Source organism: Lissotriton helveticus, chromosome 4_1 (assembly GCF_964261635.1).
Source record: "Lissotriton helveticus chromosome 4_1, aLisHel1.1, whole genome shotgun sequence".
NCBI classification, from domain to species: Eukaryota; Metazoa; Chordata; class Amphibia; order Caudata; family Salamandridae; genus Lissotriton; species Lissotriton helveticus.
This window is the reverse complement of record NC_136063.1, coordinates 2,019,416,283-2,019,441,788: the sequence shown is the minus strand read 5'-3', so window position 1 is coordinate 2,019,441,788 and position 25,506 is coordinate 2,019,416,283. Positions and strand designations below refer to the sequence as shown.

General features: G+C 45.4%; 1 protein-coding gene across 4 annotated transcripts in view; it reads right to left on the bottom strand.

Annotated features, from left to right (window-relative positions):
- MAMLD1 (mastermind like domain containing 1) overlaps positions 1 to 25,506 on the bottom strand; it is a 306,554-nt gene that overhangs the window by 5,980 nt on the left and 275,068 nt on the right. For all 4 annotated transcript variants that reach the window (XM_078688642.1, XM_078688639.1, XM_078688641.1 and 1 more), the window contains 2 exons: positions 20,312 to 20,455; positions 13,119 to 13,200 (listed from right to left, as the gene is read on the bottom strand). In XM_078688642.1, the coding sequence (XP_078544768.1) occupies positions 13,119 to 13,200; positions 20,312 to 20,455 (226 nt within the window). The remainder of the gene's footprint in view (positions 1 to 13,118; positions 13,201 to 20,311; positions 20,456 to 25,506) is intronic.

Below are 25,506 nucleotides of genomic sequence, written 5' to 3'. Positions count from 1 at the left end.
CCTGGATGCGAAGTTTCTGCATTTTGCATTCTTGTGTGTTACAAATAGGTCTATCGTCGGTGTTCCCCACCTCCTGAATAGCCTTTGCGTTTCCTGTGCATTGAGTTCCCACTCATGGGATGCTGAAGTCTGTCTGCTGAGCTTGTCCGCTTCCACATTCTCCTTCCCTGGTAGGTGTATGGCTGGCAGGTCTATTTTGAGCGGGATGGCCCATCTCCATATCTCCTGTGCTAGGTTGGATAGTGGGGCTGATTGTGTTCCTCCCTGCTTGTTAATGTAGAACATCGTTGTTGTGTTGTCTGTTTGTATCATCATTCTCTGGTTGTACAGTCTTTTCTGGAAGGCCTTCAGGGCGAGGAACACAGTCTTCAGCTCCAGGTAGTTGATGTGTCTGACTGCATCTGCTGGAGTCCACAGATCCCTCACCCTGAGCTTGCTCATATGTGATCCCCATCCCATCTGGGAAGCGTCTGTCGTGATGGTCACCGTTGGGGATGGTGAAATGAAATGAAATGAAAAATTGCACTTGTATAGCGCGTAACTACCCGGAGGCCTCGCAGCGCTAGTGTCTAAATTGCTTAACGCGGGCTCAGGGTAGATCAGTAGGATTTAGCAAACAAGTGCGTTTTCAAGGCTTTCCTAAAGGACATGAGATTATTGTTTCCTCGGATAGGGAGGGGAAGGGAGTTCCAGAGTCTGGCCGCTGAGTGGGAAAAGGAGCGGCCGCCCCAGCGGGCTCTGTTGATTTTAAAAGAGGTAGCCAGCTGGAGGGTGCCAGAGCGAAGGGGGCGTGATGGAACATAAGGCGTGACCATGGAATACAAAATTGCCGGGCCTGCTCGATGAAAGGATTTGTGCAAAATGCACATAGCCTTAAATTGCACTCTGGCAGCCATTGGGAGCCAGTGGAGCTCTTTTAGGGCCTTCTTCACTGACTGCCAACGAGGCAAGTTGTATAGTAAGCGGGCCGCACTGTTTTGGGTGACCTGAAGCCTCTGTATGACCGAGGCCGGGGCTCCCAAATAAAGAGCATTCCCATAGTCCAGGCGGGAGAGTATCAGGGCCTGGACCATGATCCTCCTCGCCTGGAAAGGGAGCAGAGGAAGTACCTTATGGAGCATCCTCATTAGCCCAAAGCAGGTGGCGGCAGTCTTGGTGGCTTGGACCGAGAAGTCAAGTGCAGTGTCAAGCCAGATCCCAAGGCTCTTTATCTGGGACTTCGGGGCGGGAGGCAAGCCTAAACATGGTGGCCAGATGGATGCAAGAGCAGATGGGGGAGGATTGCCAAGAAGAATGATGTCTGTCTTCTCCCCGTTGAGTTTCAAACAGGAAGCTTGCATCCACCTGGCAACAGCCTCTAGACAGGGACCTAAGGTGTTGGATGATCCTTCTGAGTGGTCTAAAGAGACCACCAGCTGTGTATCATCCGCGTAGGTGACAATACGCACACCAAAGGGATGAACTATCCTGTCCAGAGGTTCCATGTAGGCATTGAATAGGGTGGGACTCAGGGAGGTGCCCTGAGGGACCCCGCACCTGAGAGGATGTTTGGGAGAAGCTACCTCACCCTCAAAGACCTGAAAGAATCGCTCGCTCAAAAAGGATGCCAGCCATTCCAGGGCCGCGCCCGACAAGCCCATGCCCATGGTGGTGTTAAAGGTTTCCCCTTTGTGATGTTCTCCTTGTTCCACCATGTTATCTCCTCCTGCACTGCGTGCGTTACAACCACTAGATCTTCCCAACTCCCTGTAGCTTGTGACCATTGTTGTTGCAGCTATTCCTGGAATGGTCTCATGTGTAGCCGTATATTGGGGACTAGGTGTATGCAGGACGCCATCATCCCCATGATCTTGCTCGCTGTCCTCACTGTCAGAGCTTGCCCCTTCTGGTACTGATGTGTCTCCTTCAGCAGGGCCAGTGTTCTCTTGTGGCTGGGGAGCACTTTGCTCTGTATGGTGTTGATCTGTGCCCCCAGAAAGATCTTCACTTGTTCTGGTTCCATTGAGGATTTTCCCCAGTGTATGGAGAATCCTAGATCCGTTAACGTTTTTGTGACCCGCTGTGCGTGCTCTTTGCATGTCTTGTGGGAGCTTGCTTTTATGAGCCAGTCGTCGAGGTAAGGGTATACATGAATCCCTTCCCTCCGCAGGTACGCCGCCACGGCTGCGAGGCATTTGGGGAAGACCCTTGGTGCGGATTTTAGTCCGAAAGCCAGGGCTGTGAACTGGTAGTGTTCTTTGTTGATGGTAAATCTTAGTAGATGCTTGTGCTGCCTGTTCATGGGAATGTGCAGGTAGGCATCTTTGAGGTCTATGGTGGACATGAAGTCTCCATCCCTTATCTGAGGAATGACCTCCTGTAGGGATGTCATTTTGAATTTGTGCGTCTTTATGTACTTGTTCAGGAACCTTAGGCCCCGATGTAGGTAAAATAGATTTACCGATTTTTAATTACCGAATTTTACCGATTCGGTAATTAAAAATCGGTTAATCTAAGGGGTGGATATGTAGGAACATCCAGATGTTCCTTTTACCGAATCGGTAAATATCTGTATTTACCGATTCGGTAAATACCGACCGGTAAAGCCCCATTCATTCCTATGGGCTTTGAAGCCCATAGGAATGAATGGGGCATTACCGGTCGGTATTTACCGAATCGGTAAATACAGATTTTGACAAGGGTGCAGGGGGTGTCACTTTGACACCCTCTAGCACCCCCAAAAAATATTCGGGGGCCATGTGGCAGGCATACCTGCCCTAAGGGCAGGTCTGCCTGTCACATGGCACAGGTGTGCATGCACACATGTGCATGCACACCGGAATCGGTATTTTACCATCAAATATATTTGATGGTAAAATACAGATTCGGTAAGGGTTGTGGGACTCAGAAGAGTCCCACCTACATAACAAAATTACCGAATAGGTATAAATACCGATTCGGTATTTCACAGAATCGGTAAATTTACCGATCGGTAAATTTACTGATTCTGTGAAATATGTGGCCCTACATACCATTTACTGAATACCGGTCGGTAACGGCCGAAAATACCGATTTTCGGCCGTTACCGACCGACCTACATCGGGCCCTTAGTTCCAGGATGGGTCTTAGCGTTTCGTCCACTTTTGGTACCAGGAAATAGTTTGAGTACACTCCCTTGTTCCTTTCTCTGAATGGGACAGGTTCGATGGCCTCCTTTTGGAGGAGTTCTTGTGCTTCTTCTAGGAGTAGCACTTGCGCTTTCCCGGAGTGCGCCCTTCTTTTTGGTTTTCTGTTCGGCGGTCTTTTTTCCAACTCTATGCAGTATCCGAACTGTATGATGTTAAGTATCCATTTGTCTGTAGCTATTTGCTTCCACTCCTGGAAGAAATGTTTTAGCCTGCCTCCTACTGGTGTTACATGTTCGTTGACGTTTGACTTGTGTGACCCTCTCTTTTTGGTCTTGTGGTGCGCCACCCTCGGAGGAGTTGCGTGGGTGGGCACGCTTCGCGGGGAAGAATCACTTTGAGGTGGGTTGTTGGCCCCCTCTTCTCGTCTGTCCACAACCATGGTGGTGGGCCTGATGTTGTTGGGACGTTTGCCCTCTTCCTGGCTGATGCCGCAATAATGGAGTGAGCTGTGACGGATCCCTGGATGTAGGGAGGGTCCTTAGAGGAGTGCTTATACTCCTTCTCCGTCATAGGCATGATTGACCTGCATGTCACTGGGTCTTTGAACGCCTCCCTCCCGTGGTCCATGACACTCTGAAGCATGGGGAGGAACTGGCTCCTTGTTTGAGTGGGGAGCAGGGTTTCCAAGAGGAAGTCAGCCTTTAGTTTTTCCTCATCAAGCTTGACTCCAAAAGCCGTTGCCGCGTTCCTGATGACCATGTTATAGTCCCCAATGTCATCTGGCGGGGAAGGCCTCGAAGGATACGCCTCCACGGGCTCTTCTGGGTTTTCGGCGCCGAGGTCCTGCCACTCCAGGTCCTACGTCATCGAGGATGCCGAGCCGAAGCTCGTTCCTTTGTCATCGTCGCCCTCTTCCTCGTAGTAGAGGCCCTCTTCCTCTGGATGTTCCTGGGGTTCGGGTGTTTTTGGCGGCTCTTTGGTGTCAAACTCCTCTTCCCCCTCTATTTCGACAACGGTCATCGGTGGCTTCGACAGGATCGTGAATCTTTTAATTTTCTCGTCGAACTCTCTCTTCCTTTGCAGGAAGTTCTCCATTTCGGCCTCGAGCCTTCTCTTCTTTCTCTGCAGCTCGGCGACATGCTCGGCGTTGATCATTCGGCCGATCTCTTCGACGTAGTCGTCGACGTCGAAGCAATCTTCGAGTCCTTCTCTTTCAAAGTCGAGCGGTCCTTTTCGGGGACGTGCTTCGACGACCTCAGCTTTTTTGCCGGTCTTCGCCGCCTGGGAGTCCTTTTCGAAGGATCCGCTGGGCTGCTTGTCCTTGGATGCAGCTATGGCCGCCGGATTTTTCGGCGCCGGTGCTCCCTTCGAGTACTTAGACTCTGTTTTTCGAGAGTCTGGTTCAGGCCTTCAAGGCTCTGTCGAGGGTTTAGGGGTCGACGTCTCTCCTACCTCTTTAGACGTTTTCTTATCGGTCTCTACCACCGTGTAGTCATCTGGTCCCTCGGCGATGTTGTCCTCTTCGTCGCTGGAGAGGCCTAGGTGCCGGAGCGACGGAGGTTGGCCCTTGCCTTGCATGTTATAGTTGGCTCTCCTCTGTCTCTCTCTAACCCTGAGTGTTTTCAGGGTGAAGGCGGAGCAGGCGTTGCAATCCTTGCTCTCGTGGTCGACCAGCAGGCAGAGGTTGCAGACCGGGTGCTGGTCCTTCTGTTCATATTTGTGGTGGCAGTTACGGCAGAATTTAAATGGTGTCTTGTCCATTCCTGCGCTCAGGGGGCCCCCTTTGTGCGCATTCTCCGTTGGACGTTGAAGATCTCGAAGTTCTCCTCCTTCTTCGTCGTCCCTGCTTGGTGATCTCGTTCTTCGGTATCTTCTCCAAACTTTTCTGTGAAAATTTCGTCTTTTTCCTCTTCTTTCTTCCAAAAAACTCTGGAGCCTCTCGGTGACGATCCAGACCCAACGGCGGAAAAAAGAATCTGAAGATTGCGCCCAAGGGTGGGAGCTTCCGCAGGAAGCGTGCCGACGTCACAGGAAGTACACCAAAAGGTGGGACGTCGACGCCCACCTGGGCTACAACAACAAAAAAAAGACAACGATTCCGGACCCAACAACTAGACCGCGGAATAATGCACAGCATAGTGAATCCAGAAAGATTCATGCTGAAAAAACTAGATACTTTCCACCAGCCATGACCTCATTAGAAACTGTGTCTACAGACAGTCAATGACATCTCATTATGTTTGGATCCTCCCATCTCTATTTCCATTGAAAGGTCCACCGTACTTTTGACACCAGACTCTTTGCAGCATTATAATTTCCTATTCGCTCAACTTTCTCTTCCCATTATCACTCTGGTACTTTCCTCACCCAGACTGCTATCTTGCCTTGCCTAACTAGTTAGATGGCTAAATGGACTTGCTACAAACTACAGAATAGGACTGACCCATTTGTTTAACTGACTTCCTACTTCCTGTTCCTTTCACCCATCTTCCAGGCTCTACTTCTTCCTTACCACCTTCAAGGTCCTCACGCACACCTAAAAAAGCCCTCCACAACGCCGGAACTGCATACCTCAACCACCGTCTCTCCTTCTACACTCCCATCAGACATCTATGCTCCGCCCAACTGGCCCTGGCCACCATCCTAAGGATCTGCAAAACCACTGCTGGAGGAAGATCCTTCTCCTACCTCGCGACAAAGACCTGGAACTCCCTGCCTCTGCACCTTAGGCAATCCTCATCTCTGCCGCAATTCAGAAAGGACCTCTAGACCTGGCTCTTCGACTGAACTTCAGACCCCCCTCCCTTCCCCAGCACCTTGAGACCCTTACGGGTGAGCAATGGCGGCTCCTCTGTAGGGGCCTTTGGGCGCCGCCCCCCTGCCTTCTCGCCATGCGAGAAGGCAGAAACAAATGGTAGTTATTACCGTAATAACTACCATTTGTTTCTGCCTTCTCGCACGGCGAGAAAGCAGAAGTTCCTGGTTGGGGTGGGCGGTCCTGCTCGAGGGCAGGGGGGAGTGGCTTGCCCACTGTTGTTAATACTGACTGTTTGGGCAGTCTAATGCCACCCAAACAGTCAGTATGAACAACAGTGGGCAAGCCACTCCCCCCTGCCCTCGAGCAACACCGCCCACTCTCCCTGTTCTCCCTATAATGTGCAGCATACAGAGAGAAAATAACCTGGGTGGGGCAGCGGCGTAACCAATCACAAGGCTGCGGTAGAGGGGAGGGAGGCTGCCTGCAGCCTTCCTGATGACGAGCCCAGAAAAATTCAAACGCAGCGACGGCGGGAGGTGGGAGTTTTGGGACTTCACTAAAAGCGGGCGGTAAGTTGTACTTTTATTTTATTTTTATTTTTCCCTTAATCCCCTCCCCTATCATCCCCTCCGCAGCGCGATTACCCCATTTTCACCCCCTCCCCACCTGCCCGTAATGCCGACCGCGACTGGGTACATTCCATTCTAAGGGGTATGATCTCATTAGATCATTTCCCGGTACCTCTGCTTTAGGGTCCTTTGTGTGATATTTCCTGGTCTGACTCTTAGTGAGTGGTGTAATTCACAAGTAAGCTACACGTTAACACAAAACTAGTGAGTGGATTGCTCAGCTGCTTAACATTCCCTAGATGTACTCACAGCAGACTAGTTACCCAGCAGTCGATGGGGCACCTTTACTCACAGGCACATGCTGCATTTCTATGGAGAAAGAGTGAATGGATGAGTACTGGAACAACCCTTTACCGATCAACGGAACATGGTCGTGTTTTAAACTCACAGTGCTGTAGTCAGAGTGACAAGGATGCTTACTACAGTGAAAATAAATGACAAACTGTCCCAACAAAGTAAGAACGTTAACATAGGGATATGTTATTATTTGAATGCAAAAGTAATTAGAAATAATACAGGCTGGCCCCACTGGGATTACAGATTCCAATGGCTTTAAATGGATCTTATCCAAATAGCCGAATGGTGTTCTTCTGTGACTGGGTTTAGGTTGCTATGCTAAGGCACAACAGGTTGACATGACAAAGAGCTGCACTCGCCACTTCACAGGCAGACATTGTCAGTTAGCACTGCTGGACGGTGCCATGACATCAGTGGGGGGGGGGTCAACTGTTTTGGAGGATGGTTGCGAGTATGGCTCCTGTGAGCCCTAGAGGTTTTATTTGTAGGCAAAATTACACTTAGGTATCGTGGGCACTCACCACCTGTGGGTGTTTCTAGGACTTTTTTTATCAGGAAGAAGTCTGGTAGTGTTTGGGATGTGACTGATAGTATGGCCACTAATACTTCTCCTACTTGCTTGCACAGTCTTGGGGCGCACGTTTGAGATGACCAGTGGCCAAATGTCGGTGCAAAAGTTGGCAAATGTGTGTCTATCGAAATAAGCAGTGTGGCACTTCCAGTCAAGGCCTGTAGACACCTCTGCATTTAAAAGGGTTTCCACTTGTGCCTTGTGGTGTTTCTTCAGGGTACATGATTCCCGACTCTCAGTGCATCTCTGGAATAGTGGTACCAACCAGAGCAATACCCTTGCTACATAGCATAGTTTACAGATTCGGCTGGATGCTTTTGGGAGGAGGATGTCCCTTGCAGTAATAAGAACAATGGAGAAAAGCCGCTGCACTCCTCACTGTATATAAAGAGTAATCCAATAGTTCTAGATAAAACTCTTATAGGTGCTCAGAGAAAACACCTTCCGGTTCAATAAAGGTGTGTAATGAAGTATAAACAAAAGGAAAAAAATTCCTTGCAGTAATAAGCCACTTGACGAAGTTAAGAAGGCACTGGCTTTTACATTTTATCCTGCCAACATGTTTGGCACTACTGTGCTCCACTGAAGAGCTCACGAAGAGCAAAATGTGCCTTGGGCTAGTTGAATTAAATAGTGGGAGAAATTAACAGTCATAAAGTTTTTCCTGACTGTAACTTTGCATTAAATGGACCACATTAACCAGAATGCACTGGAAGGGCTAAAGAGTTGTGTTTTAACTGAAACTCATAGCTGAAAGCTATTAGTGAGTTTCAGTCCTGTTTTGAGTATGTCACTATGGGGTTAAAGGAGCAGGAGGAACAAGGCGGACGGCAGGGGAGCGGAGCGGATCAGCAGGTAAATGTTTTATTTCATTCTTCAACCTCGCCCCCACCGCCCTACCGGTTTTAATTGCTGGCAGTCGCCACTGCGGGCGAGTAGTTGTGCTGTATAAATAACTGATTGATTGACCACATGAACTGCCAACTCCACAAAGTCTGCTACAGATACTGCCTGCTACAAGCTTATACTGCCTTGCCTCCAATCCTCAATCTACACTTAGACCCCATATTGTATATTTCATTATAAGTGGGTGTATTGTATTCTCTCAGCTACATGTTGTTAGGAAGTTGGAGTCAGCATTTCAGCTGTACTATTAACTTGCAAGTGCTCTTTCTTCTGACTCTTACTCTCATCTACTTTGTATTCAGCTCTTTTTTTTGCCTACAATAATGTTTGTGCCATGACTCTGCCTGTAACTCTTCTACATTATAAATCTATGTGACTGCTGCACGACTGTAAACAATGCTCCCCATTGCTTTGTGTTGCATTTCCACTTTTTATTGCACTATGTTGAAAACATGCATATTATTATAGATCATTGTTCTACGTAGGCCTGGAGCCAAATACCATGTATTTACAACAGTGTTTTACACCAACTACAGGGGTACAAGGGTGCATTATTCTTGTTATATTACCCAAAAAAACAGCCAATTAGTAGGCCCCTTAGTCCCTAATACTAAGCCTGGGCGGAGTTCGCGGAGTGTGCAAATCCGCAACGTGCCACAAAAACCTCTGCCGCACTATGCGGAGCTCCGCAAGTGGCGGAGTGGGCTAGAAATGTGATATTATTGCGAACGGCCTCATGCACAGCGCAAGCGGGCACAGCTTCCTTTCTACTGCTTGAGCAGATTTTCTACCCGAGTGGCAACTTTCTCAACGCCAACAGACTGGTTTTCAACGTGAGTGGTCGCAAGCATACATGGCCACTCACATTGAGAAATCTAACCGCCCACGTTGAGAAATCTCTCCTGGCGGTTGATTTATCTCACTCGCGCTCGCCAACTTGACATTGATGCGCGCAAATGAGGAACAATCTCACCAGGAGGTGGATTTTCCTCACTCACGCTCGCCAACTTGATGTTGATGAGCTCGAGAAAGGACAAAAAGTCTGCTTCGCGAAGCTGAGTATTTGAAACTCTGCATGCTCCGCAGAGTGCGGAAACTGTAAACTCCGCGAGCGGAGCAGAGTTCACTGAGCAGACTTTCCTAATACGAGTCGGGTGAAGTGGAATTCCTGTATGGAATTCTGCTCTGCCCAATCATGAAGTGCCCAGTTGTATTGCATCTGCTTTTCTCAGATGCAGGAACATGATTTTAGTGACTGGAAAAAAACTGCTGGTAAAATCGTTTTAGGGTGTAGCTGCAGTAGCACCTAGGCCATGTCCCCATTCCCAGCCAATTTCTTTCTCTAGCAAGGGACATATCTTCTCCTTCCTGTTGCCCCCACCCCCACCCCTTCTCAGAGAGAAGCGCCTGCTCCTATTTCAGCCTGCTCAGAGTAGGTGGTAACGTGAGCCCCCATGGATCTCTGAATTCAAAGCCCGGTTAAACTGGATCTGCACAGACATTTCCCATTCCATGAGGTTTAACTCATAATTGCATGGTGCTAGTGGGGTGTTACCACGTGGTACCAGTGCTAACTGGTGCTGCAATTGTACCCTGTCGGTTATGTACAACTCATGATGAGAGCCTTAGAGTCAACAGGGAAGCCAAGAGAAACATGGCCATCCTAAAGAAGAGACTCTGCACACCTACTATAATGAGCATTGAACGGCTCTCTGTGGGGGCCTCAATCTACTTGGAACGAGGGTGAGCCGCCCTCATCTAAATAGCAGTCTCCAGGACAATTATGTTGGCAGAGGGGACACTTCTCTCTCCAAGCCCAGAGGACCATGAAGACCTGAAGCAGACCATTACCCTCTGCTTCACAAAGCTCACTTCAAACCTTCCCCTTCGTTCACCCTCCTAAACCGTCGATGAAGTGGGTTGTGCTAAAAATAAAGATGATGATGATGATGATAATAATATCAATGATAATGACAATAATACTAATGATGATGGTAATGATAACAATTATTAAACAATTTCTAATACCACCAATACAGCTAATAATGATGATGATGATAATAATACTAATAATAATGTAATAATGTTAATAATGTCAATGATGATGATAATGAAAATACTACTAATGATGATGCTAATGACAATTACTAAGCAATTTCTACTGCCACCACTATAGCAACTTATGCTGATGATGCTAATAATAATAATAATATAATAATATTGATGATGATGATAATGACAATACTAATGATGACTGTAATGATAGCTACCACTACTACAACTATTATTATCATTATTATTATTATTTATGTCACTTGGCCTTTTGCTTTCCTTCTGATATCTAAAAAATGCACAGTGGAAATGTTAAAGGCGTTTTTTGTGTGAAATAACACACACAGTACTTGTGAGCGACAAAACATCAACATAGTGCAAAATAACAGGGCGGTATTACAAAATATTGTGAAAGACATCTAAGATTTCCATACCAAGCGTGTAATTTACCTCTCCCTCTCCACACAGGCATGTGTTTTAATGACATTGAGCTTGTACTCCTCATTTTTACCAGTAGTGGGGCCCTAGTACAGTAGCAGTGTCTGGGCCACCAAGAAAGAAGGGCTCCCGCAGGGACTCATGAAGAGTTCAGCTCTTGCGCCCCCAGAAGTGTGCAGTTCAGCCACCTTGTGGTCTACCGAGTAAGGGGCTAAAGGGCGGCGTCTGCAGCACTTCAAAAGCGCAGTCGATCCTTGCCCACAACCAAAGATTGCGGTGGCTTCTTTCAGGTCTGTGTTGTATTGTATTGTAATTACTATTTGTAAAGTGCATTATCACCTGCAGGTCTCTAAGTACTAATTGAGAGAGCACCTTTCCGAGCAAGTGGGGAGACGTCGGCTGTTAGATGGTGCTCCAGGCTTCCGAAAAAAGAACTGTCTTCAACTTCTTCCTAAATGGGAGGAGGGCCTGTTCCTTTTGTACATTCTCTGGTAGGTTGTTCCAGATTAGGGAGATGGATGTTGAGAAGGCTCTACCTCCAATGGAAGACAGGCTGAAGCGAGGGCACACCAGTAGGCTGGCCTCTGCAGACCGCACGCTACTAGGAATGTAGTTAGCTAAGCGGTCTTTGATATATCTCGGGGCTTGGCCATAAATGGCATTGTGTGCAATGCAGAGCCTTTAAACTTCGTTCTCTGCCTGACCGGAAGCCAGTGCAGTTGACGCAGCAGCGGGGTAGCGTGGGCTTCTCTGGGCAATCTGTATATTAATCTGGCGGCATCATTCATAATCACCTGTAGTCTGGCCAGCAGTTGTTGCGGGAGGCCGATGTACAGAGAACTGCCATAGATCATACGCGACAATATCATTGCCGATACCGCCAGTCTGAGTTTAGCAGAGGAAAGCAGAAGGGGAAATTTTCCGCAGCTATCTCAGTAAGCCGACACATGTTACCACTACTGCCGACACCTGTTGAATCATGAAAAGTTTGGCATTCATTTTGATTCCTAAACTTTTTACGGCCACAGCCGGCTCCGGATAGGTACCGAGCTCTTGTGGCCAAAAAAGATTGTTTCAGGGATTGGAGTCTGAAGTGACGGCCAGTACCTCAGTCTTATCCAGACTGATTTTAAGAGAATTGGCCATCATCCAATTGACAGTGAACTTTAGAATGTTTTAAATCCTTGAGTGGGCAATCGGGGAGCTGTCAATCTGGGTGATAATTTGAGTGTCGTCTGCATAGTTATAAATCCGGCACTCCGTATGATTCAGTGCAGCTATCAGGGGCTGGAGGTAGACGTTAAAGAGAAGAGGTGACAACGCCGAACCCTGTGGTACCCTGCACGTGAGTATGCCAGGGTCGGACACATGATCAGATAGCTGAACTCTCCGGGACCGGCCACTAAGGAAAGATGTTAGCCATGTGAGAGCCATGCCCTGGATTCCCAACTATGAAATCCGCAATAATAGTTGGTCAAGATTGACCGTGTCAAATGCCGCGGATAGGTCCAATAAAACCAGGGCACATAGCTTTTTCTTGTCTGCCGTCAGTCTCAAGTCATCCAGTACAGACAACATGACCAGTTCCGTACTGTGATGAGCCCTGAACCCTGCCTGATTAATTTGTAAAAGGTGATCATTCTCTAAATGGTGTGAGAGAGAGTATAGCGCATGCTGTTCAAGTACTTTGGCGAGAAATGGCAGCTGGGAAATTGGCCTGAAATTTTTAAGATTCTTCGTGTCAGCCCCTGGTTTTTTCAGGAGCGGGATGACTACATGCCTCCTTCAAGTTAACAGGGACATACCCTGTTTCCAGGGATTGATTCAGAAGCGAGAGAACCTCGCTTTCAATCCCGGGGAAAGCCACCTCTAAAAATCCTTGGTGGACAGGGGTCTACCGGCGATCCTGATTTTACCCGTCCTATTAGAAGGAACAGGGAGTCATTGGTGAGCAAGGGAAATGCGGTCAGTAAATTACCGACCGTGGGGGGAATGAGTGTTGGCACTGCAGAGCAAGGGAACGAGGGGGTGAGATAAATTTCCCTTACGAGATCTTTAACTTTCATTGTGAAAAAGGACTGGAATTTATTGCAATCATGTTGACAAAAGGAGGGCCTCTGTTCCTTCTCTTATCTTAGCTCTTTTAGGATACAAAAGATCTCCTTTTGCGGGTTGTCAGCCGCCGCAATCTTTCCTTCGTAAAATTCTGCTTTCCTTGTCAGATTAGCCTTTTTATAAACTGCAAACCTCGAATGGTAGACTGACCGGGTACCTGGGTCATAGGCTTTCCGACAGGCTCTCTCGCACTGGTGAAGTGTTGTCCAAGAGTTAACCAAAGCTGAACTTCCCATGGTACTTACTCTGAAATGGGTTCATCTGCTGGGTCACAAAGGCATTGCGCTGTTCCGATGAGACACCCATCATACCTGGTCTCTGCTTCACCTGGAGAGACAAAGGAACAACGTCAACAGCAGTCTATGGTGCCATCATGTTTTGGAGACACCCTGAAAGGTTCACCAAAGCGCCAACCAATCAAACATTTGCATTCATCTTTCAGGCAATGGAACTAAAACAAGTCTCACATATTCCATTCTTCTCTTGTACAGGAATCATCTCCAATCCATTCACTCCCTGCCGTCCCCTTTATTTTAAGTTCTTTTTTATTCTAGCCAGACCAGGAATTCTACAACAGTTTACTGAGTTCACTTTACACACAAAGGAAGAGTTATTGCATGTTTTCTAATCTATACTTCAGTACACTGTTCCTACTCTTATAGTAGCAGGCTACTACAAACCAGACCTCCACAGGAAACATCCCAGTATGTACAATTGCACTGAAGATGCACTACTGTCACCTGCTGGTTGGTCTCAGACGCAAGACATTGAGGTTTAACAAAAAAACTGAAAAAAACACACAAAAAGCACACTGAAAGGTAATTTTGATAATAGGTAACATAAATTAAAAGAAGATGGCTGAAATAATGCTGAACTGCTTTAGCATATCATAGAATTAATGATAACCATGTTTAAGAGAGAGAAAACCCTAAGAAGTTGGGAAGGGGGTTGGCAATGTCGATGGACATCAAAGGATAGATTAAAGACAAGAGGAAAGTGGGTTATGGGTTACAGGGTGTAGACTTCCTTGTTAAAAAAAACAGACTAAACAGATACGAGAGTAATTGTCAACTGTAATACGATGTCCTTCATGGGTGAGCCATCGTGTGTCAATCACATTCTCCCCAATCCAAGACGCAGATACCTGCTTGGATTCATCCTTCGCTGTGGCAGGGCAATGCATATATTCAGACTGTGGTTCTTTAAAATGGCACACCAACATAGCATGTTAATGTTGGGATTGTTCCCATTAAACTGAGAACTGCTGGTGAAAAAAACATGGAAAAGCCAATAGGTCTGGTGTTGGCTAACAGCCTTTTTGATTTGCCAATAATTTGTTTATCATGGTTTTGTAAAGCGTATTGTTGGATGACCTGAAGGGCCCTTGCCAATATTGATATTTAAACAATGTTGCCTATAAGCAAAAAATATTTTTGGGGACTCAAAAAGCACACTTTAACCTAGTAGCCCCTGTCATTGAAGTCAACGACTTTGTGTGCAGACGTGCTCTTTGAGCACAATGCCTTTATTCACACTGACATTAGCTAATGACTGAAGTAGGCTGACCCACTGTCCAATGCTGTATGCTGTAGGAGGCGGAAGAAAAATGTGAATGACATACTGATAGACCAATGGATGAAGAGGGTTGTCTGAAAGTCCCTTTAGCAAGAGTACTATGTACATTTTACTCAAATCAAAAGGTCTTGGCTAATGCCAGACATCAAGGTTCCGTTTTTCCATTTTCTCAAATCTGAGTGAGTGATGCATATCTTTAACGATCGCAGTGATGAACTTCAGGCCTATGCCAACTTCTCCTAGCCTCTCTATGCAATCTCTCCGGTAACGAGCAGCCAGCACGCTGTGCTCACCTAGTGCTGTCAGTCGGGAGGATGTGCCGCTCCCTGCACTGGCACAAAATTCAAGGAATGCAACAGGTGGGTGTCTGGAGAAGGCTTGCATACACTTCTTAATTTGTAAAACAATAAGTGCCAGGGCCCTGACCAGAAGGACACCCAGCTTGCACCACCGACTGATCCTGGCATCATTGCCAAAACAACTACTAACCATTACTCTCACTTGCAAGTGCAACAGTTCAAATTATTCCAGGCTTCCAAAGCTAAAGGAATGGCTGGGAGGCAGCCATTAGTAATTTTGAACATATATTGTATTCATAAACAACTGTTGTTCTGCTCAACTCTAAATTAGATGAGCAGCGCCACCACGTGGCAGCCTGTCCTAAGTGCATTGTTGACAGTTAAGGCTGCCAAGCATCGGAAACCAATTAAGTGCCAGTGCTAAGCACTGGAAACCACCGTCTTAAATTAAGCACTGCTTACATATCACTCCAGAAGATGCATAAGAACTGAAAAGAAGGAGAATAGAGTGGTCCCTGCGGTGGCTCTCCACCATCTGCAAAGCTGAGCATATCCTTCTTGAGATCTCAAATAAATTAAAATAAAATGTTAAAAGAGTTGGGCCAGTACTGGGATTTTCCTCTGTTTCTGTGGGCATTCTGCATTAATTTATTTCCTTGATAAAAAATGGTGGTTGTTTGTACACCCATCTCAAAAACCATAGGGTCTGATTTACTGTTTGACGGATGAGATTCTATTCATCGCAGTGGCAGAGAACTTTACCTCCCCCATCCTTAACACTACGCACGAGCGGCCAAATTTAGAGATGACCACTGGCTCGCCAGTCACCTCTGTGTATTCAAAGGAACTGCCATTGCGGAGGTTTCTTCGAAAAGTTTGGTGCACGGCTGCTGTGAGTTTTTGACAGCCGTACACCAAACTTTTAAATTTTTTTAATGTTTTTCAGGAACAATGCTTCAGAAAAACAGATAACTAATGACTCCTACATCCCGGGAGATTTCTCCTATAATGCGCAGGGTCTTTTTTTTTCTGTCCCTCGGCATTGACAGATATGAAAAAAAGACATTACACCATCCACCCTAAATAAAAGGGGCGGTGCAATGTCCTTCTTCCAGAGGCCCCTACTCCATTGGGCAGAGCTATAAGTGGGATGAAAAAACTGGGGGAGTCTCTCAAAGGGGTGTGTCTAATGTAATTAGGGGCGTTGCTTACAAACTTAAACTAAAAATCTGTGCTTAGCATAGCGTGCCGCCCGACTTGTATTTTGCTGTTTCTGTCATTGCATCCAGATATATGATTCAACAAGTAACATCATACCTACAAGAAGTCAAGACTATTGGCTTCGTCAATGGCTGTTAGTTGCATGAGATAAATAAGCAGCAACTATGGCTTGTATATAATATTGAAAAAGTTTCCACTTAAAGCCCTGGTGACACCACGACAATGTTGCTGCTCCTGAGTTACAAAAAGAGAAGGGAAATCCAGAGAGAAAATTACTTTCTTTAAAGGATTTCCCTTCTCCTACAACGCTCACCTGGCATAACGTCATGTCATAACTTCTCCACTAGTGAGAAGTGAGCCTTGTGAGCACGCGCACATCCACGTGCCTGCTGTCACTGCAGTCCGGAAAAAACGGAACGCCTGTGCCAGGGCACATAACAGAGCCCGATAGAGACCCGTTTCGAGCCCCCCTTTAAAAACTGCCGGGGCTGAGACCCGGTGAGACCCGGCCCACCTAAAGCCCTGTCGTTGACTAATCATAGGAAGTTTTCCATTGACAGAGCCCCCATTTGCCCGTCTGTAAATAGCCAGGCAGACTGAGGGGTTTGTTCGACAGGATGAGCCGTCCCGTTTGTGTCGGAGTACCCTGTCTCTAAATTGGGGCCCTGCTGTTTATAAATCTGGCATAATATCCCAAATTGGACATTGTTTCACTGCACTGCGTGTGCACTTACCTTAGGTCCCAACAAGCAGTCTGTCCTCTTTTTGGGAAAGGTCAATATTGACAAATTTACGTGACTAGTTCCTCTAACAATTGCAAAGAATGCCAAAGGTGTTCTGAATGTTTTTACCTGAACCTCTCTGTTTACAACTGCTGAACTTGGAGTATCCAAACCGGATCACCAAGGCTGTGTATCAAAGCACTCCAGAACACCTGCCCGCCCAGAAGCACGCAGGCGTAGGCGCGCTCACACACTGGCGCGCGGTCGGACAACGCAGGATCTTTTCATTACGCCATGGCGCTGATGCGTGCGGCACGTGCCCCCTGGAGTCCCGGGCCTCTCCCGCTCCGTCATTTCATGTCCCCTGCTGCCAATTAGTGATCCTCAACCACACCCTGGTTGTTGGTTGCTGGGGGGACATGACCTCATCTTGTGAGAGAAAGGGAAAGAGCTCTTCTGAGGCTTATTGTTAAATCCGAACAGTTAGGTGTCTCTGGGCGCCTACTTGCAAAGAAAATGTTTTTGGGCAGAGTGTTCAATGTGCTCAAAAGAACACACTACATGCAGCTGACGTATTAACTAACGAGACAACCAGTTGTCAACACAATCCTTCTATTTGCAACAACTATTTTAATATAATTTGGATTTCAAAGCGCTAGTCTACCCAGAGTTTTCAGCTCTCGTGTGCATAAGAACAGCACAATGAGATGTCAGGCATCCCTGTCACAGAACCAACATCTGTAACAACAAAATCATAAACACAACACAAACCGTAACCACCTTCCACCATATAGGTTTGAAGCAACAAGACAATAGTTACCATGTCATACCCTCTTCACACTTTAGTCTTAATCACTCACATTTTCCTATAGGATCACTCAATAAAATATAAAGAGCCTTCAAAATGTTATATCCTTGCATTATATCAAAATGTTGCGCTCGCCTGCCTCGCTTAATGACTTTCTGTTCTTTCGTGTATTTTCCGTGTATTTTCACACACTCTATCTTTGCATCTAGAATCGTATATTTGAACCCATTTTCTGTATGTATCGCTTTACTGTGCCACTTCAGCCCTCAATCTATCAACTATGTGCAGCATAACTGCAGCGTCTATCGACGCAACCGGCTGCATCTCACCAGCAGCATCTCTTCACCTACATACTATCATACCTGTATTCCTAACAACCAATTAGCATCTTTCTCGTCTAGTGAAAAGATACCTGTCTGACCACCTGTTGTGTAATCTATTCTCCTATGTGTCAACTTCTTCGAGATATTCAAATGATGTAAACCATCTATCTACGTACCATCCATTACAAGCCCATCCATCTGTCCACCAAAATCAATACATTCCCACTTTCTGATGTTACCCCTAATCACTCACCCATCCTTTCATTTACCTCCCATCCAACCTGCCAGTCAATGTTAGTTATTTACTCATGCTCTGTGTTCGAATCATCAGTCTATACATCCGCCAATAATAGACACAAAGTTATTCCTACTAAGTATTAGCTGAATGTTTAACTGATCCATGACTGCATCAAAACATTCTCTTTAGGCTAGAAGGGGGTTTGGTAAATATTGGCCATTGATGCTTGAAATTGTAACTGGTGTTATCAATTGTTTTATGTGGACAGTCTAACCAATTATTATGTCAGGATGTGTACCTGGGCATAGTATCCCCACAGCTGTTACATGTATGTAGGTATTACTTTGTGGTTCTAGCAGTCTACTGTCTGTCTCTCTATCTATCTATAAGTCTATCTATCTAGGTATCTATCTTTTGATTACCTATTCACTGATCCATCAGTTAATCCAACCATCCATCCACTAACCCCAAACCATTAACCCATTAATAAATAACCAATATGTTAAGGGTTCTGTAAATGTAGCTACATTATGTTATCCATTTAGCCAGCCCATCCATTCGTCCAGATAGCTCAACAACAGTTTAAGTCATCTATGGGTCTAGAAATTTGGAGTGTGCATATGAATATTTAGCTTTTTACATTCTCCAACTCATCCGTCCTTCTTTTGATTGTTCACCAATTCACCCACCTATCTATCCTATTGCTTTTTAACTGTGGTCAATCCATGCGATTAATATATTCATCCCTATGTGCTTCGTTCACCTTGCATTATTAACTTCTTCAGTAAGTTATCAAAAACAGTCGCTTTAATTACAAAATATAAAACATCACAATGCAAAATGTTTGACCTTTTGAAACTAAAGTTCTCCAAAGTCGGTCCTGGAGGGCGGATCCATGACAGATGTTTAGCATATCACCATTTAGATAAATGTAGTTATCTTAGAAATTTGCCATGAATCCGACCCTCCAGGACGCACTTTGGAGAGCCCTGCTTTTAGACTACGCATCTTACATTGGCCTCTCCCAGAAACTTATCAGGAGATTACAGGTGGTGCAGAATGATGCGGCTAGGCTTATTTTTAGACTTCCTAGAAAGACATGTGCTACCCCTCTGTTACATAAATGACACTGGCTTCCCATTAAACAGAGAGCTCAATTAAAGGGCTTATGCATTGCCCACAAGGCAATCTACGGCCAGGCACCTAGGTATATAAAAGATCGCCTAGAGAAATATGTTCATAGCCGGACACTGTGTTCATCTGAGGCCTGCCGTTTAGCTCCCCCCAGGTACACTACTAAATCTAAAGGGGGCAAAGCATTCTCTGTTTTGCTTCCGCAAATTTGGAACAAACTACCTGAGTACCTGCGTAGGGAACCGGTTCTCCTCACTTTTAGGAAACAATTAAAAACTTTCCTATTTAGAAAGGTGTTAACTACAGTGTAATTCTGCCACCAATGTTGCTTTTCCATCAGCCCTAGTGACTTGTTCACTTTTCTCTATAAGCGCTTAGAGACCTGAAGGTGATTTGCGCTATTTAAAAGGCATATAACATAACATACATTGTTGAGTATATTTCTACATATTAGATTTTCAGATGGACTGTCTGCATTCCAGTGCACCCACAGTGCACATAGACCTAGCTACACATGATGATGTTCAAAACAAAGGGTTGGTCTGTGGGCGGGGTTAGAGATAGGGCTAATACTGAATGACATATTTGTCAGAGAACTGCATAATCTCTGTAGAAATGCAGAAGGTACATTGATCTATTGCTTTATAGGGTCAAAAATAAGAAAACCTGCCATGGAAACATATGTGTTGTTTCTGGCTCTGCGGCTTTAAGCTGCTTGTCGCACTAGTGTGGAAATGTCTGTCAGCAGCTCTGGGATCAGCATTAGGACAGCGGGTGTTGAAGTCCCACCAGCACCCCAAAATCTGGGTCGCCGCATGTTCAACAGATAAAGCATTTGTGTAGGAATCGGTGATAAACATAGTGTCTTAAGTTATAAAAGGCAACAATTTATTATATATTTCAGTGTTCTTAGGCTGCTTTGTTCTGGATAAACATTGAAAATAAGTGTACCAATGAGGATTCTGGATTTCATTAATTGGGTTCTCATAAAGGTGTTTTTTGCTCAATTCCTATGGATGCGCCGCTGTCATCATAGGTAATGACAATATTCTTACATTGCGTTCAGTGAGTGATGCTCATGCCCTTAGCAACTAAGAAAAGTGAAGCACACATCAAACCTGCAACAGCTGCCGCCTCATAATCTGCTCCTTCAGTATAGCGTTCCTCATGAATCCATTAGCTGTGGGCGGCGCGGCCACAGAGCCTGCAGTTGGTATGGAGCCGGGTTCATGCAATCTGGGAACGAGTCCAGGATTCTGCTCCTGCCAAGAAAAGAGCAGAAAATATATATTTATATCATTCCAAGTAGGAAGATTACTAAACAGCAGTTTATGGCAGCGAACAAACTTCATCCTCTCTGCTGTTCTAAGGCCTCTCCCCCCACCACACCCTGCACTTTGTTTTGTTGAGAAGGGTACATCAAATTCAAGCTTTTTTTTGGTTGGCTCAGCTGGCAAGCGGTCAATGACTCCAGCACCAAGGAGGGAACGTCAACAAGAAACGGAAAGTGAGTGCTTATCTAACTCACGGGCGCGGCTCTTCTTGTGGACTAATGAAGCAAGGTTAAGTCACAGCATTCTTACAGCCCTAGCTCTCGTCTAGGGTTTTTTTCATTTCCATGCATACCCTCCATCAATCACACACACACACCACACATTCTCTCTCTCTCTCTCTCTCTAACCACGCTGAAAAACATCAAGACACAGCAAGCCAACAGTGAGCAGCAAAGGCATTGAGGGGGAGGCCAATGAGGACAGGGTAGCAACAACAGCTGCATTATTGAGATACCAAGATTGCAAACTACAACAATGAGGCTCCTTACTAGAAAGGAACAGGTTTACCGCCTTGTACACAAACAGGTCAAAATGGGTAGTCATCAAACCACAACACAAGTTTGCACTTGATAAGATGTTCTCTTAAGTATGGAGATTCTAAGTTTAGGACATGCATGAGATGAGGCAATCAGGTCTGGGTGGGGGCTAAAGGCTCAAGTGAGTTTGAGACAACCGAGAATGGATTTGAGAGACTAGCACTATATGCTTGTAGATCACATCCTTCTATGGTGATGAGGTTAGTAACAGGAACAGTGCTAGTGGGTACTCCATCAAACATAATGTTGAACCTATTTTTCTTTCCAAAAAATATATATTATGATGGAGGATTCAATGCCACTGGGTACTCCATCAAACATAATGCTGACCCTATTTTGTTTTGTTTGCAAACAATATATTAGGGTGGAAGATTCATTAGTGAGTGAATTATGTTTTTTTTAATAAGATGACACTTATAAAGAGCAGCCTTTCCTGGAATAAAGCTGTTGGAGTTATTAAATAGTAGAAAAAGGAAGCCCATCTTTTGCTGCACGCCTCCTATTTTTGCTCTCTGGACATTGCGGTTTTTGAGCTCTGGAATCGCTACGGTCTGTCTGCTGCTCAGTTATTTCAGGTACATGCATCCGAATAGAAAATTGCAACAGTTTTACGATATCACCACTTTGGAAAATCAACTACATATGTGAACAAATAGTTTTAGCATTTGTACAAAACAAAGTGCAGTTCTGTGGTACAAGATTGAAGGAAAGCTTTCACATTTGCACCTTCAAATTTAAGATGGGCTTTAGACAATATAATCTCCCTACAGCCAGACTGCTAAATCTGCATTCAATGTAAAACAGGGATTGAACCCATTTTGGCTAAATTTCAAAAGAACTTTCATTGGCAAAGTCAATAGGTCTGGTGCTGGCTACAGGACTTTCAGCTTTGACAATGCTTCTTTTGCTTTGTCATGGTTTGTATTTAACTACATTCTTATTGTTTGTGGTGTTGCCGAGCACTCACAAACTAAAAACAAAAAAATGGCTATAACCAAACATAGTTTTTGTCTAAAAAAAGCACTCTTTGCAATAGTTGTCCATGGAACCAAAGGGAACGTCTTTGTGGGAGGATTTGTCCCTTGTAAAAGATCACAATGTTGTCACTCAAAATGAGGTTAGCCAATGGCTTAATTGAGTTCAGTCATACCCTGGTAATGTATGTTGCAGTGGGCGGGAGAAATATGTGAATGAAACAACACCAGACAAATGGAAAAAGCGGGCTGGCTAAAAACCACTATAATTAAGTATATTTTATATTTGATTTTAGTTAAATCAAAAGACCTTTAATAGTGCCAGACCTTACGTTGCTATCAAACGAAAATTAGCAATATATAGACAATGAAATGTCAAATATTCAATGGAAAGTTTGGATGTTGATGATCTATAGCATTTTATCTATGTAGAGCTTAAGCTCGGCTGCAAAGTTTAACACTGAAAGGTTGGCCGGCCCCATGCATGGCGGACCGTGCCACTCACACCTAATCCCCTGGGGCTGAGACAGTCAGCACCTAAAATTCAAAAGAAACCCACAAAACTGACCCAGAATAGGGAGGAAACTGAGAAATTACGACCACATTTTTCTGTGAACAGATCTTCCTGCTCCCACTTACTATAAGAGGTGGTACCATGCCCAGACTTTTGTAGCCAAAAACCACATGGATATGGCACAGATAGGAGTCTGGGGATGGGATGGGTGGTCCGCTTTATTCCTTGTTGAGAGTAACTGGGCTGGCTCGGGTTGGAACTTGGGGACCACTATGATACTCTGAAAGGAATTATGGTATAGAATATTGCCTGAAAGAATATCCACAGAAGAGGAAATGAAGCTCACTGCTGCATATGACTTGTGGCAAAGTATGGTAAATTTGGTGTGACTGGATTGGAAGCCAGCACCAACTGCGGATGGCTTCTAACCCTTTAAATTGCCCTCCATGTCCCACCCGCAGCAGGCAGCTGACTGGAACAGAAGAAGACAGTGCAACTTCCCTGCTGCTGCATTGAAGACTTTTTGGCTGCCCTGTAGCGGGCAGTGGAGAAATTGTTCTCTAGTTTTATCTTGAATCTCTGGGACTAGGACGATGCCTACAAAGGGCTGACAGGGCTGGCCATTTGCTGATCCTAAGGCTGCAGGAATCCAGGTACTGCCAGAAAGAAAAACTGCCCCAGAAGAACACTTTTGCTGTGCTTGGAGGGGACAGGTAGTCCTTCAAACAGGCAGGGCAGAGGCAGCCATAACCAAAACAGGGGACAAGTTATATACTCAAGATCACTCCCGCTTGATCCAGTGAAACTTCTCCCTTGCACCTGCAGAGTGCAGAAGGCAAGATTAATAAAGTAACTTGATGTTGCTTCTGAGGAATCCCATGGCCAACTGGAATAGGTATTTTGCTTTGGTCCTGGGCTCTAAGGAGCCCCGGGAAACTGAAAACCATATAATGGTGCTAAGTAACAACTCATGAAGAATTTTACACGTTTGTTTAAGGTACTTTTTTGGAAAAATATTGTGAGACACAACATTGAGGCATGTACATCGTCTTTTTCTTGTAAATAATACTGCCATTAAATATATAATATATTAAAATATTGAGGTATTTACATAGTGTTCACTAATATGGTAATGTAAAAGTTTTTGGTTATAAATATAGACAAATTCGTTTTTGTTTTAGCTGTTAGTAATAATTTTTAAAAATCATGATAACGTTTTTTGGGTTGTTTTGAGGATTTGGTTTGTGCTGTTTGAGATTTAAATAGCTATAATTAAATTAATATTCTGATCATGTTTTAAAATGTTTGAGTATGTGAAAACAGGAAAGCAGGTGGAAAGTTAAGCATGTGAAAACAGGAAAGCAGGTGAAAAGTAGGTGGAAAAAGTGCAGTGCAAAAGTTTAAGAATCTGGGAATCGTATTAGATTAGGCCCAAAATTCCTGGATCCCGCATGTAATTAACTATTCCGGATCGATAATACGTCATTTCTTTTTTTTCTGTGTTTTATACAGCGCAAACTAGACCTGAAGGTATAATAATAAGAATAATACTGAGCTTATATAGCGCCTGGTTACACTAGCCAGTGTGTCCCCGCGCTTCCAGTGGCCTAAGTACTACCAAACCAGACTACTGACCCCTGAACAAACTAAACCCTAGGAAACAGCCGGGTTTTAAGCTCCCTCCGGAAGGCTGACTCCACAGGCTCCATACGGAGCCTGAGGGGAAGAGTATTCCATCTCTGCGCCCTCAAATAGCGGAATGATCTGCCTCCCACTCTCGCCCTTCTGATCTTGGGGACCTGTAGCAAAGCGGCAGCCTGCGACCTCAGTAGCCTAGTGGGCTTCAGCTGGACACATTCATTGTTGTTAGAGGCAGAGAGATTAAGTAATTTGCCCAGAATCACAGGATGTTGAGAGTCCCTGCCGAGACTCGAACCCGGCTCCCCAGCTTCGAGGTCTACCGCTCTAGCCGTTAGGCCACATCCTCTCCCTCTGTACCACAATTGCATGGTACAGAGGCTGTAAATTGTAATTTCGGGGACAGTATTGCTGTGGCTCTTGTACTGTGCACCTCAGAATCGGCCTCCAAGTCTGTTTGTGGGCCCTAAAAACAGCTAGAACCGGGCATCATTATAATTCCATAACTTTAGTGTTAGCGTCACAGAGAAAAAGGTGTGTTACCCTGGAAAGCAATGAAAGGGCCCCGTTTTCGAGCTTAAAAGGCCCGGGGCCGCTTAACAAGAAACGCGCTTGGAATGTATAAAGAATTGTTATTATTGGCAGACAGGTGGCCCCCATTGGCTAGATGAAGCCCTCGCTAACTAGGCCGCACTTCCTTTGTTTTCTGAGTGGACGTCCTCTTCCTGTAATTCGGGTTCAATGTTATCAGAAGATAAGTATTAAGAAAACGCTGCGCTGCTTTTGACATCTGACAATTGGAAACGCACAAGCACAGAGCAAACAGGAAACGGCCAGTGTTGTTTGGCGACTGGGAGGAAATGGTTGGCGGGGGAGACGCGGTGTGGAGGGAAGAGTAAGCGGAGATGTGAATTAGGCGCTATAATACACATCACCGTTATGTGCTTAGATGCCTCGGCGGGCAGGCACCCCGGTTCCTGGCTGGTTGCTGTTGCATTACAATGTTTTGTACTGATGCACACACGCGCAATAATAAAAAAAAAAAGAACTTATGTCGAGTTAGGGTTTTCCTTTTATGCCAGGATGTATTTGTTATCCATCGGATAATAGTGTCAATTGCTTATGGGGGAGGAGGAGGCGCGTAAAAAAAAAAACACCCCAAAAAAACCTTGCAAAGCCCTTTCCTCCCAAGAATAAAAGCCAACACTCAGAACGGTTCCTTTCAAGCAGTCGCTGCTGCCTGTTACAAGGGGTTTGTTCACTCAAGCAAGTCATATTAATACAATGGCGGTCTCTGTCATGACTCGCCGGGGGCAG